This window comes from Petaurus breviceps, unplaced genomic scaffold (assembly GCF_028583685.1).
Source record: "Petaurus breviceps papuanus isolate PSGF00001 unplaced genomic scaffold, PetGlider_PUasm1.0 688, whole genome shotgun sequence".
NCBI lineage: Eukaryota > Metazoa > Chordata > Mammalia > Diprotodontia > Petauridae > Petaurus > Petaurus breviceps.
This window is the reverse complement of record NW_027186457.1, coordinates 20725290-20739074: the sequence shown is the minus strand read 5'-3', so window position 1 is coordinate 20739074 and position 13785 is coordinate 20725290. Positions and strand designations below refer to the sequence as shown.

Sequence of the window (13785 nt, the reverse complement as noted above, 5' to 3'; positions counted from 1 at the left end):
AGTGTCCAGTAGCAAAAAGGGACTGTGAAAAGAGAACAAAATAAGTCTAGATATTTGTGTAAAGCACCAACTGGGGAGCTGGCCAATCCATTGCTTTTTAATGGCTCCTTGTCCTGGATTCACAAAATTTGGGCCTACTTTATGTGTTGAAACTTTCATTTTCAGTTAATCCAATTAGTCTGGGTGTTGTTATATCCTCAAGTAAGCAACTTGTTCTTTCCATCAGTTTCCTGGTGATGACTAACAGTTCCATGTTTGGGTTCATTTTCCATCATCATCTCTGTTTATTTAGTGTGTGCACAGCACTGTGGGAATTACAGCTAAAACATAGAGCATCCCTGCCAATGTAAATGAAAGAAAGGACGGAGTTAAGCAGTCTCTAATTCCTAAAACAATAACGGTTGATTTTGTTAGCAATGAGAATGGATTGACAAAGAATGACCTATTTTTTGTTGTTGTTAGAGTTATTTTGGGTTTGGTTTTTCCCTTGGCTTGTTTCTGAGAACTGGACCAAAAGACAAAAAAGAAAATTGGTATTTGCTTTATTGAAACTGCAACCCACAGTTGTGCAATGTTAAACTGTGTCAATCAGGCAAATAAAGAAAGAAATCCTGACATAAAAATGGCCTGCTTCAGTTTGCATTTCATTCTTTCTTAGGTTCTAAGCCTGAAAAATGCAGCTTTTGTTGCTTGTTAGCTTTCTGTTTTTGTACAGTACCCAAGTCTGGGCAAGAGAGAGGCACTACTACATTGGGATTATTGAAGCGGCTTGGAACTATGCTCCCATCAGTGACGAGAAGAAATCACATTTTGAAGACTTGTAAGTTAATGTTTTCTATTGACTTGTGAATGCATACATACTTCCCATCCGCGTGTATGTAGATATATGTGTATATATCCATCTATGTATGAATCATCAGCAGTTTGTATTTTAAAATGTTCATCTCCTATTAACTAATTGCTAAGAGTATATGGCTCTTCCTGGAATTTTTGTCCTCCCTCTCTTTTCTCTCTCCTGAGTGTTACCTCTTCTTAATAATATGTTCCCTTTAGGTAGCAGGGTTACAAATCCCTATAAGCAGCAATCTCAAATCCTTTGGGACTTAATTTTAGCTTTTGTTTCATTTTTGAATTAATTATTAATGCACTTTAAAATTCTTTTTAATACTATGAATACAGGTCAAATCCCATTAGAAAAAATGCAAGAACAGAAAGATGAAAGAAAAAGTCTGTATCTTTGTCCAATGCACATCTATTTCTACTAGTTTTCTCTTTTTTTGTATTTTTTTTTTATTTTCTAAAAGAAAAAAAAAATATTGCCATGCGTACAGAAGACCATAAAAGAGGATTCAATATGAGACAATAAATTTCCATTTCAAGAAAACCTATAAGGGGCGGCTAGGTGGAACAGTGAATAGAGCACTGGCCCTGGAGTCAGGAGAACTTGAGTTCAAATCTGACCTCAGACACTTGACATTAACTAGCTGCGTGACCTTGGGCAAGTTACTTAACCCCAATTGCCTCACCCTCCCCCCCAAAAAAGAAAACCTAAATAATAAATATTACACATTGTTTTCAAAGCTGCCCAGCTTTTCTTTGCTTCTTTGTTGGTTTTCTTTTGTTTTCTACTGTGCACTTTTTACAATATGTTTTTCCTTCCCAACCCCCTACCCTAAAGAAGTTTACAAGTAAGTGTGTATACATATACACACATATACATAGATATCTATAAGCTTACATATATACACATATATACTCACACCCATATATGTAAGACCATATTATGCTTATTTCCACCTGTCATCTGTTTCTCTGAAGGTGGAGAGCATCATCCTTCATTGATACAAGTGTTTCCAGGTTTTCTTTTAATTTTTTTTTTTTTTGCCTTTTGGAGGGCAATTGGGGTTAAGTAACTTGCCCAAGGTTACACGGTTAGGTTGTGTGTGTGTGTGTGTGTGTGTGTGTGTGTGTGTGTGTGTTAAGTGTCTGAGGCCGAATCCAAACCCAGGTCCTCCTGACTCCGGTGCCAGCACTTTACTCACTGAGCCACCTAGCCGCCCCCTTTCCATGTTTTTCTAACTCAACCAGCCAATCATTTCCTATACCACAGTAATATTCCAGCCCAATCACAACCTATCTGAGATATTGTCGATGAAAATTTATTCACAATTTTCTGCATTCCTTCTATTCTTGGCTATATAGGTTTTATTTACATAAGAAAATTTTAATTTGAAATAATCAAAACTATACTTTTTATATACTTCAACAACACTCTCCCTTATAATATAGTTTAAGGTCTGATACTGCTTGAGTGTACTTCCTTTACATCTTTTTTTCTGCTTCCTTTGAAGTTCCTGACTTTTTGCTCTTCCAAAGGAACTTTATTATTGTTTTCTAACTCAGTAAAATGATTTTTTTAGTACTTTAATTGGGATGACATTGAATAGATTGATTAGGTTAAATTGTCATTTTAAAAATTATATTGGCATTGCCTACCCATGAATAATAAATATTATTTCAGTTATTTAGATCTGAGTTTATTTGTATAAAAAGTGTTTTATGTTTATGTTCATATAGTTTTTGTGTCTGTTTTGAAAAGCATAAGCTCAGATATTTTATATTTCTAGGTATTTTAAAAGATCTAAAAATATTGAAGAATATTGCTGACACATGGTATAGTTTATTTTTCACTTTTTGGTCTTTTTTGGAGGGGGGAAGGCAGGGCAATTGGGGTTAAGTGACTTACCCAAGGTCACACAGCTAGTAAGTGTCATGTGTCTGAGGTTACATTTGAACTCAGGTCCTCCTGATTCCAGGGCTGCTACTCTATTTGCTGAGCCACCTAGCTATCTCTATTTTTCATTTTTAATTAAATCTATTTTAACTTTACCTTTGCTTGAGACACAATTACTATCCCTGCTTTTTTTCATATAATAAATTCTACTCCTCTTTATTTTATCTTTGTGTGTATCTCTCTCATTTTTATAATGTTTCCTAAAAGGAACATATTGTTGAATTCCGTTTTTAAATTTTCTATCCATTTGTGTTTGATGGGTAAATTTTTCCCACTCACATTATTAACTACAGTTCCTTGTTGTACATTTTCCTCCTTCCTAGTTTTCCTCACTATGCTTCTCACTCTATTTACCCTATTTCTCCTCACTCCTCCGCTTTACTTCTACCTGCTACCCTGACCTCCTATTTCTTAACCTACACACCATTCTAAAAATTCCTACCTTATCCTCTCCCTCCCACACTATATCCTTGTCCTTTTATTTCTTTCTGAATTTGGAAGACTTTTATACACTGTACAATAGGTTATACATCATATAATGGGTTTATAACCCATACAATAAAACCTATACAAAAAATGGGTTTATAAACCCATTCTCAACAAGAGTAAGGTTCCTGCTCTACCCACCCTCCACTCTACTCATTTCTTCTGTATAAACTTTTCCTTTTATACCTTATTTATATGAGATAATTACTCCTTTTTATCTCTCCCTACATTTTTATTTTTTCAGAATCACCCCATCATACTCAGCTCAGTCCAAGCCTTTCTTTCAAATTACCCAAATAATGATGATAATTTTCACAGATATGAAGTAAATAATTTCACCTTATTGAGTCCCTTATAATTGTTTTTTTTTGAGGGAGGAAAACCAGGCAATTAGGGTTAAGTGACTTACCCTAGGTCACATGATTAATTAAGTGTCAGGTGTCTGAGGCTGGGTTTCAACTCATGTCCTCCTGATTTCAGGGCCCATGCTATATTTACTTATAATTGGTATTTAATGTTCACTTTACATTTCACCTGGAAGTCATATGTCAAATTTTCCCTTAAGTTCTGGGGGTTTTGTCAAAAACAACAACAAAAAAAACCCCCAAAACCAACTTGAAAGTCTTTTGGCTCATGAAATGTCCAGTTTTTGTTTGTTTGTTTGGTTGGTTGGTTGGTTTTTTCATTCAGGATTATACTTAGCTTTGTTGGGTAAGTTACCCTACTTTATAGTAGGGTAGTTGGGTAAGTTACCCAACTCTGTAGAGATCTTTTGCTCTACAGAATATAGTATTCTAAGATCTACGATCCTTCAACATAATAGAGGCTAGGTCTTGTGTAATTCTTATTATAGTTCCATAATATTTAATTGCTTTTCTTGTTGCTTCCAAAATTTTCTCCTTAACCAAGGAGCTTTGAAACTTGACTATGATATTCCTGTAAGTTTTCCTCCTAGGATCTCTTTCAGGTGGTGATAAGTGGATTTTCTCTATTTTTGCTTTGCCTTCTTATTCTAGAACTTTGGGGCTATTTTCCTTAATAATTTCTTGTAATATTTATCAAGATTCTTTTTTTAATCATTATTTTCAGGTAGTCTGAGTATTCTTAAATTATTTCTCCTTGATCTGTTCTCCAAATCAGTTATTCTCTGATATGATGTTTCATATTCTCTTCTTTTTTTATTCTTTTGATTTTGTTTTATGATTTCTTAGTGTCTTAAAACATCATTAGCTTCCTCTTACCCAATTCCATTTTACAAGGAATTATTTTCTTCCATAAGTTTTTGATTCTGTAATTGAAGTTGGTTGACTTGAAGGTGTTTTTACTTCACTCAAGCCCAACATTTACCCCTGGAGTACCCCTCTACTAGTTTTCAATACATGTCCTTCAAAGTTTGCTCTAATGGAATTTGACCATAAGAGTATAAAATAATAAAAGATCAGCTCAAATGCTGCCATGTTCTGCTCGAACATTTTGCCAATTTCTTGCCCACAGCTACTAGCGCCTCCAACCCTTCAAGTTACCTTGCATTTATTTTTTTCTATGTACTTATAGGTGTAAGTTCTATTTCCCCCAATGGAACATGAGTTCCCTGAAGGTGAGGACTGTTTTATTATTTATTTATTTGTATCTTCAGCACATAATACAGTGCCTGGCATATAGTACATGCTTAATAAATCTTGTTGCTTAAGTGATTAATAAATCTAGTACCATTATTAATGTTACTGTCATATTTGTCAGGCAACTGCATTCCAAAGTCATGATGCCTGGCACATAGTAGGTGTTGCATAAATGCTTATTACATGATTGATTGAATGTTTAGAGATATCTATTGGAAGAGGGAGTTTCATCACTGAGAGTTCCCTACCATGACAAAGCCAGATTAAATATATCACTACATTTTAAAAATAAATGATAGTTATAGCATTATGATAGACACTTGTAGCAGCAAGCACCTAGCATTCCCCAGGATGGCTGCCAACACAGGTTGTTATATCTGCTTTTCTAAAGGAAAGCTACTCAAAATGAGTTAACAATCTTGCTTTAGTCAAACATATGTCACTTACCTAGTTCAGGGGAAAAAGTTCAGCCCCCCAAACTTCAGAGAATATAGAGGCTACAAGCAGACAAAAAATACAGACAGAGAAACAAATCAGCAGATAGGCTTCCAGCTGTCTGACCATTACATCCATACCTAGCCAGTTACCAGAGAGGGAAGCACCAACATCTGCATTTTCAAAGCCTGGCTGCCCAGAGTCTCGTCTGGTCAAATCACAGAACTCTTCTCAAAGTGAGCCCCAAAACAAAATCTCACATCAAGTTATATATAGCCTTCTCCTGGCTCAGAGAATGTCACAATCCTCTTGACCCATTGCCCAATCAAAAAGCAACAAGGTGTGGGCATTCTTGAAAACCAGCCTCCTGCCACAGGCTCCATGTGACCACATTCAGCCTATTAAGGGGCAGAGTATATTTTCAAATCAAGGAAAGTTCTTAGAGTCACTTAAGCCTATCAAAGTGCCTAGGAGCAGGGAAGATCTTAAATTCCCATTCCCATAACAACATTTTCTGGGGAGGCTGACATTGAAACTATGATTTCATCATTATAGGAATGGCCCAGTAAGAAAATTCCATCCACCAATGTCCTAAGGATGAACTAGTCACTGAGGATACAAAAAACATTTCCCTAAAGGAACTCATATTCTATACAGGAATAAACCAGGGATACATATAAGCATAAACAAAATAAATATCAGGTCATCTGTCAGGGACTGGGACCTGGTAGCTGTGGAGAAGCAGGAAAGGTTTCATGATAAAGGTGAGAAGTAGGCACACTGAGAGTCACACAGTCATTACATCAGAAAGTTAGTGAGGTCAGTCCTTGAGATGTTATGCCTCCCCATCTCTCTTGGGGTAAAAATATTTCTAAATGGTTCAAACAAAAGAACTTCTATGGATATTTTTTGTATTTTTTTCCACTTAAATACAATGTAAATTATATAATGGTTTTGAACCTTGCACACACACACACACACACACACACACACACACATAAGCAAACCTACAAAAAGACCTTGAAAATGAATCAAATATAATATTAAACAGAATCTTAGAAATTACTCAGTTTAATCTTTTATTTTTCTTACAAACAAGGAAACTAAAGTTTAAAGATATTCAATGATTTGCCCAGAGTTGCACAACCAGTAAGGAGTAGAGCTCAGGCTAAAACCTGCACCTCCAAATTCAAAGTCTGGGATTCTTTCTCTTATATATGGAGAACAAATGTGCTTATGGTATTTTAAATTAAAAACATTTATTGAAACCTACTGTGCTAGATACTTTAGACCAAAAAAGAGTCTAATTTCAGATATTAGACACTAAAAATCAGATGCATTGCTTTGTTTGGATGTTTGTATGCATGCACACATGTGAGTGTGTAGGCATATGTGTATTTCTATTGAAAACAAGTGTGATTCATGTTTTCATTGAAGATATACTAACCAAATTTGACCATGGAAAGACTCTCTGATAGCAATTGATGTGATTTGTCTTTGTACCTATCCAGAATTCTCTCTGGGAATATCTGAATTTGGTTTATTCCTAGTTCTCTCCTTGAAAGACTCAAAGTCCCTCCCTCCCTCTTCACACAAGCAAAAATTTCCCAATAAATATTTTTCACAAAGCACATAATGAAAATGGAACACAAAACCCAAGATCAGTTAGGAAGGGAAAAGATAATTTCTTCCTTTTAAAAAAGTGTCGATCCCCTATCCCCATTGAAGCAAAACTCTTAACGCCATAAAGACAAACCCAGGATTGTGAGTGGAGTTGGAAACCTTGGAAAAGACAGCCTCTGCTTTTGCTGGTCACTGCATTTCCTCCCTCCAATAATCTCATCTCCTTCTCTACTGAGAATTAATTTGGGGGCCAGGCATTATGGGAAAGCAAGTACTTAGCTATTGTTACATATCCATTACATAAGATTTTAGAGTTTGTTGCATAGGGTGAATAAAGTGACCGTGATGTTCCTGGTTTGGTTGTTGCTAAGGACAGCTGCAATAACTTTTAGTGTGATGAATAACCTCTATGTTTACTAGGGGTGGGTCCAGGCTCAAATGTCTCCTTCACTACTCTGGCAATCTTCTGTGACTGCATTCAGTGTTCTAATTATACAGTTAATTGGGGGGGGGGGGGGGGAAAGGGAAAAGATCACTCAGAATTTCTGTGTTTTTCCTCCCATGTGTGAAGAGTAAATATTAAATTCAGAACCAATACTATGGTATTTAGATGTGTTAAGATATTTTCTTGTTTACCCCAAGTTATCCATATCAACTTTTTCCATTCACAGTCAATAATTATCCTAGATTAGGGATGTCCGAAGTGTTCAGTTATGTGTCACATGATCAGAAATCCATATTGAGTGGGTTGTGTGAGGAATGCGACCCTGAAGACAACAGCTGAATATAATTCAATTACATAAACAATTACATTCAGCTTCAATAATAATTACTGAATCGTCTAACCCCTTTGACATGATTCTTAATATCAGTCAGTTACAACACAATAAATTCAACAGATTGTTAGGCTCAACTGGTACATTATTTTGTGTGTGCTAGCTGATAAAGTTTTTTAAAAATTTATAAAATCAATAATCATTGACTATGTACCAGGCACTGTACAAATCTTAGACTGACTATAATCCACAATTAGATCCCAGATCATAGGATCCCAGTATCATTGATTTAGAGTTAAAAGGAACCTTTCAGCACACTCATCTCAAGTTACTAGATGACACAATGTCATCAGGCATTGAAATGAAATAATTTATTTAAACTACTTTGTAAACCTTAAAGCACTATATAAAGGTTAATGATTATTATAATTATTATTGTTTTGATGATGGTGATGGTTATAGTGGTGATGGTGATGGTGATGGTGATGGTGATGATGGTGATGATGATGGTGATGGTGATGATGACATTACCATTAGTAGTGGAAAGAGACCTGGCTTAGAGTTAGGGAGAACTCTGTTCAAATTCCACTTTTGTCCCAAATAAGTCATTTAACTGGTGTCCCAGACAACTTTTAAAGACTAAGTTGTAAGGTGTTCACTGATAGGCATTGGTAGAGGGAGTTTCTCTGTGCCAGGAATTCCCTGTGTCAAATGAAATCACAGGCCAACCCCATCCCCCTAAAAATAGAACAAAGCAAATACACACCTAGCACTGTCCTCATTAGTAGGAGTTAACAGAGAGGTAGCTGAAGCTCTATCCTATTCTCAAGGAGCTTCCAATACAGTTGGGAATGCAATAGTAATCATCCACACACACAAAAGTAAATCTGTCATAACAATAATGATATATAAGCATATATATCATACATAAAATAGCATTCTATACAATATTATAGTATCACTGTAAATAATAATTCCATTTGTGCATATTCTATTTCTGACTATTAAAAGAAACTTTGAGTGTAATTACTGTCCCAGAGTTTCTGAACTCAGGTCAGAGTCATGACCCATTCAGAGATTTGCTGGTTTTAACATATTTTTCCTCATTCACTTGGCCTTTCTTCATATCCCCAGGGCTTAGCATAATGTGTGACACATAGTGGGCACTTAATAAATGTTTGTTGACTGCCTGACTTGATTACTTCATTTCATAGCATTAAAAACTGGTCATATAATCCAACCTCTTCATTTTGTAAGTGATAAACAGATGTGCATAGAGCTGGAGCGATTTGCCCAAAGAGATCCAGTTTGTAAATGGAAGAGATGAGATTTGAAACTGGGCCTTCTGACTCTGCGCAGTGCTCTTCTGATATCTATGAAAATAGAAGTCCCACTTTACCCATACAGCTGTAGCTACAATCATCCCCACATATCGAAAATATCTCTCCAATGCAAAATCCATCTTGCCTCCAAAACAATGGAGTCTTGGCAATTCTAGTCCACCAGAGATTAGAAGAATCATTTTAGAAATATAATTGGAAAAAAAATAGGATTGAGGTAGTGTATCAACAATGCAATATTCACAATGCCTACAGTAACTATAAATATGTTGATATGGTTATTAATCACAAAATATAACAGGCTCTCTACACAGGGAATAAAGCTAGAACATTTATTAAAATACCAGAAAACTGAGTCCCAAAACCAGAAAGTCAAAGCCATCCCAGTAGTTATGAAGTTGGCACACATAGTTAATGTAGTAAACACCCACATTCTCAAGCCTTCAGTGTCCAGAAAGCATGCTCCCAGCAGCTCAGGTCCCCAGCAGTTCCCATCCCTGGCAGTCCTCCGCAGGAGTCCTTAGCAGAAATTCTGACTGGCTCAAAAAAGGAAAGAGTTCACTCTACCACCACCACGCTGCCACTGCCACCGCTGCCACCAGGCTTCCAGTCACAGCTTAAACTCCAGCTTGACTTCCGCTGCTTCTTGCCTCACCCCTTCCTGCTATGTCAGCAAATTCAAGGGGCACAGAAGATCTTTAAATCCCATAACCATAACAGGTAATAATAGATAGAAACATAGATAGAAATAGAGGTATTACTATAGACGTAGGTATAGATATAGGCATATGTACACATATAGAATATATTTATAGTATGTGAAATCACTGGTCTTAGAGATATAACATGACATGATGTGGCATGATGTGACAAGATGTCACGTTATGTGATATGATATCAAATCAATGATAAGACATGGCATGATGTAGCAACACAATGTACTATAATTTAATATGATATGTAACATACCTGTGAGCATATACATACATTATATTTTCAATATAGGCATATGTTACACTTGTGTGTGTGTGTGTGTGTGTGTGTACGTAAAATCCCATTTTACTAGGAGATACTAAACTTAGAACACCAAATGTGTTACAATTAAAAGTGGATTCTGCCTGAAAGACCTACCCATGCATGATATGATTCCTTTGTCTATGTAACTCCCTGACAAACTGTAGCAATGTTATGTACTTTTTATTTCACTCCTTATGAGAATTTACTTCCAGGAACCCCAACTGGACCTTTGGATTTGTGGTGACATTATACAATGTGTTCAGCTGCCAACTGGAAGAATTATAGAGGAATGTTATTTATTTGGTTGGCTGAACAGCTATAATTGATTCTTTTGGTTTGATAGCTAGTTGGCAAAAATTCTTGCACTCTTCCTGTAACTGTCCCTTTGTCCCAAAGCTGTGTGGCCTTTTGACCTTGCCACAGAGTGTAAGCAAATATGCCTCCTGTAGAGAGAGCATTGCTTGATACAAATTTTCATTCAGTCCAAATTTGGTTTCACAATATTATAGGAAGGTAGAAGAATCTGATTACAGGTCAGAATAAAACTAAGAAAAATTCTGAATTTTGGAAAGTCCAACAAATAACAGGACTTAATAAAAATGTACAGAGAGAATTTAACCCTTTCATACACAATTCTCTTTTCTGTTATTTGTATATCGAAATATTCACATTCATTGGTATTCCTTAAAGTCACCATTAAAAAATAATTTTTGTTAAAAAAAGGGGAAAAAAATCTTATTACTACACAAGAGTCCTACCTCAATGCCTCATTTTAGCCTGGAGTCCCATGTACCCAAAGACAAAGAGCAAAATTTTAGGCAAGCTCCCAATGACTCAATGAAAGACTTCGATAATATCAACCAATTATTTTGACCTGTATGTTGATCACCAATTAATTAATTCTTTGCCTATGATGGCTCATGAAACAGAAAAGACTTTGGGACAAATTCTAGGACTTTAATTAAATAATAAATTTTGCTTGCACGTTTCTTCCAACAACTCAAATAGCAATTTTTCCTATGTTCTCTCATCCTCTTGCTTCTCTTAATCATATTATCCTGAAAATCCTTCATTAAGGATCCCCACAATGCACTTGGAGGGTAGAGAGTCCCTCCTCTACAGGTAATTCTCATTTTATTTGGGGATACCAATACAATACATAAACTGCCCATAATTTATCCTTGCTTTCATCACATGGCCAACCCACCTTTTTCCCCCCATATGATCATCTCTTTAACAATATCCTTTACATTCTATTTCTTATACATTTCTTTACTGGTGCTGTTATGGCTTACTCACACCCTCCATGCACCTGTCCAGTGCTTTTTAGAGATACATGACTTTGATTCTTCAGGAACTGTGGCATTGTAGGCTAAATCTAAATTTGGCTTAATTTCAGCTTAATTTTGGTTCAAGGTTTTGTGAGGTTTATTTTTTAATGCAACAGGAACTTGTCAACCATAAAATCCAATTAAAATGACTAATAAGTAAACATTAAAAGCACACAATCCAAAAATAAAAAGGCTATTAAGATAAGACACTCCCTTCACAGTCCTCAGATCAAGAATTCAAAAGAAGCTACTTCCTGGCATTTTAAGCTAAGGAAATGCCTTCAGATGACCTTCCTCACCCCACTGATCCTTTTCTATTTCAAACTCCCTGATCTGTAAAATGTCATGGCAGTGAGCTAAGATGGTGGGAGGGGAGAAGGACTAGCCAGATCCCCAAAATTGCCACAGCCCGGGTTCTTAGCACATGTGGTATTCTATGACTTGTAACTATGAAGAATCATTCAAAGAGTATTATCCCCAAAAGACAGGTCTTTCTTTCAGGGAGACACTTGGAGAGGGGGTCATTATTGCTGAAGGCAATATGGCTTACTGGCCTTCTCCTATTCATTTCTGGGCCCAGTTCATTGTCCATGCAGTGTATACCATGTATCAGTTGGGGAATGGCTCCTATTTTCATAAATGAAATATTCATCATAGAAACTTGCTACAAGTCTTTCCGCCCAAGTTTCTTGCTTTCCTTCTCATTTTTGACTGCATTGGTTTTGGTGGTACCCAAACTTTTTAATTTTATATGATCAAAATTATCCATTTTTCTTCCTGTGAGCCTCTGTCTCTCTTGTATTGTCATGCACTCTTCCCCTTGCCATAGATCTGACAGGTAATTTCTTCCAAGTTTCCCTAATTTGCTTATGATATCGTCCTTTGTGTTTAAATCATGCACCCACTTTGAGCTATCTTGGTATCTTGGTCAATGCCTAGTTTCTGCCAGATCACTCTAGTTTTTTCAGTAGTTTTTATCAAATAGTAAGTTCTTGCTCTAATACTTAGGATCTTTGGATTTATCAAACAATAGGCTACAAGTGCTGATATGCTTCTTTATGCTGGGTTCATAACCTAGAACATTAATGGATTAGCTGCTCTATTTCCTGTCCAGTAGAAAATTGTTTTAATTATTAAACTTTTATAATTATCCTTTGAGATTTGGTTGCTGTTAGGTCCCCTGTCTTTACATTTTTTTCATTGATTCCTTTGATAATCTTAACCTTTTGTTCCTCCAGAAGATTTTGATTAATAAAAATTCTTTTTTCTATCTCTGTAATGTATTTCTTTGGTAGTTTGATTGGTATTTCACTGAATAAGTAAACAGGTTAAACTCTTTTGAATGATGAAGGATCTCACCCAATAGACTCTACAATGTTTGTGGTAATAATCTTTTCAAAAATATAACTGCAGATATTTAATATATGTCCCAAGGAGAATAATTTTCAGAATGTTTAAATAATTATTTTATTACCTTCAAATGGATTCAGTTTCAAAATTTCTTATTAAGTGTATAACATTTACAAAGCCATATGCTAGATGTAACCCAAAGTTTAGATGCCATGATTTTTACCTAATGGAAGTTATAATCTAATAGGGATAAAGGATAAACATGCAGAAAACTATAATACACAATAATACATTATATGTGCATTAGGGAGTTTCAAACAATGTGCTTTGCAGTCTAAGTGGAGAAAGGTCATTATTGATTGAATTATTGGGAGAAGCTTTATGTAGAAGGCAGCTTTTGTTTTGGCACTTGGACAGGTTAGCTGGAGTATAGGCTACACAGAGAGAGGGGTCAAGAGATGGAGTTGGCAAGGTAGAGTTCTGTAATATTATGGCAAGTCTGCAAAGCCAAGTCCAAGGCAGGGAACAGAAGGTTAAGGTAAGGAGCCACTGAAGATTTTTGATTAGAGGGGCAACACGCCCATATGCTTAAGGAAGACAAGTTTGACAACTATTTGAAGGTGGGATATTATGTATAGTCTTATGTAGTTTCAAATATTCACCATTCTTGTGGCCAATTTTCTGGTAGTGATTCTCTATGCCTGTCCTCAAGAAGACTAAACAGTGTATCAATGCTGCACAAGGGGCTCTTTTGAAAGATTTTCCCAATTTGAGAGAACTCACCTGAATTTGCACTCCACTGGCATGGCATTTGGGTTACTTCTAAACTTTGATAAGGTGATCCATGAAATAGACAAAATTAAAAAATGAAAGGGAGAAAGAGAGAGAGAAAGAAAGAGAGAAAGAGAGAGAAAGAGAGAGAGAAAGAAAGAGAGAAAGAAAGAAAGAAAGAAAGAAAGAAAGAAAGAAAGAAAGAAAGAAAGAAAGAAAGAAAGAAAGAAAGAAAGGAAGGAA

At 35.8% G+C, this 13785-nt stretch overlaps 1 protein-coding gene across 2 annotated transcripts in view; it reads left to right on the top strand.

The window, feature by feature from the left end:
• The first annotated feature begins 293 nt into the window (after window positions 1–293).
• Window positions 294–13785, top strand: part of LOC138174411 (ceruloplasmin-like) — a 73211-nt gene continuing 59719 nt past the window's right edge. Inside the window, exon 1 of one of the 2 annotated variants that reach the window (XM_069104725.1) lies at window positions 294–820. In XM_069104725.1, coding sequence (XP_068960826.1) covers window positions 675–820 — 146 coding nt within the window. In that variant the 5' untranslated portion in view covers window positions 294–674. The remainder of the gene's footprint in view (window positions 821–13785) is intronic. The other variant, XM_069104724.1, reaches the window with a different exon arrangement.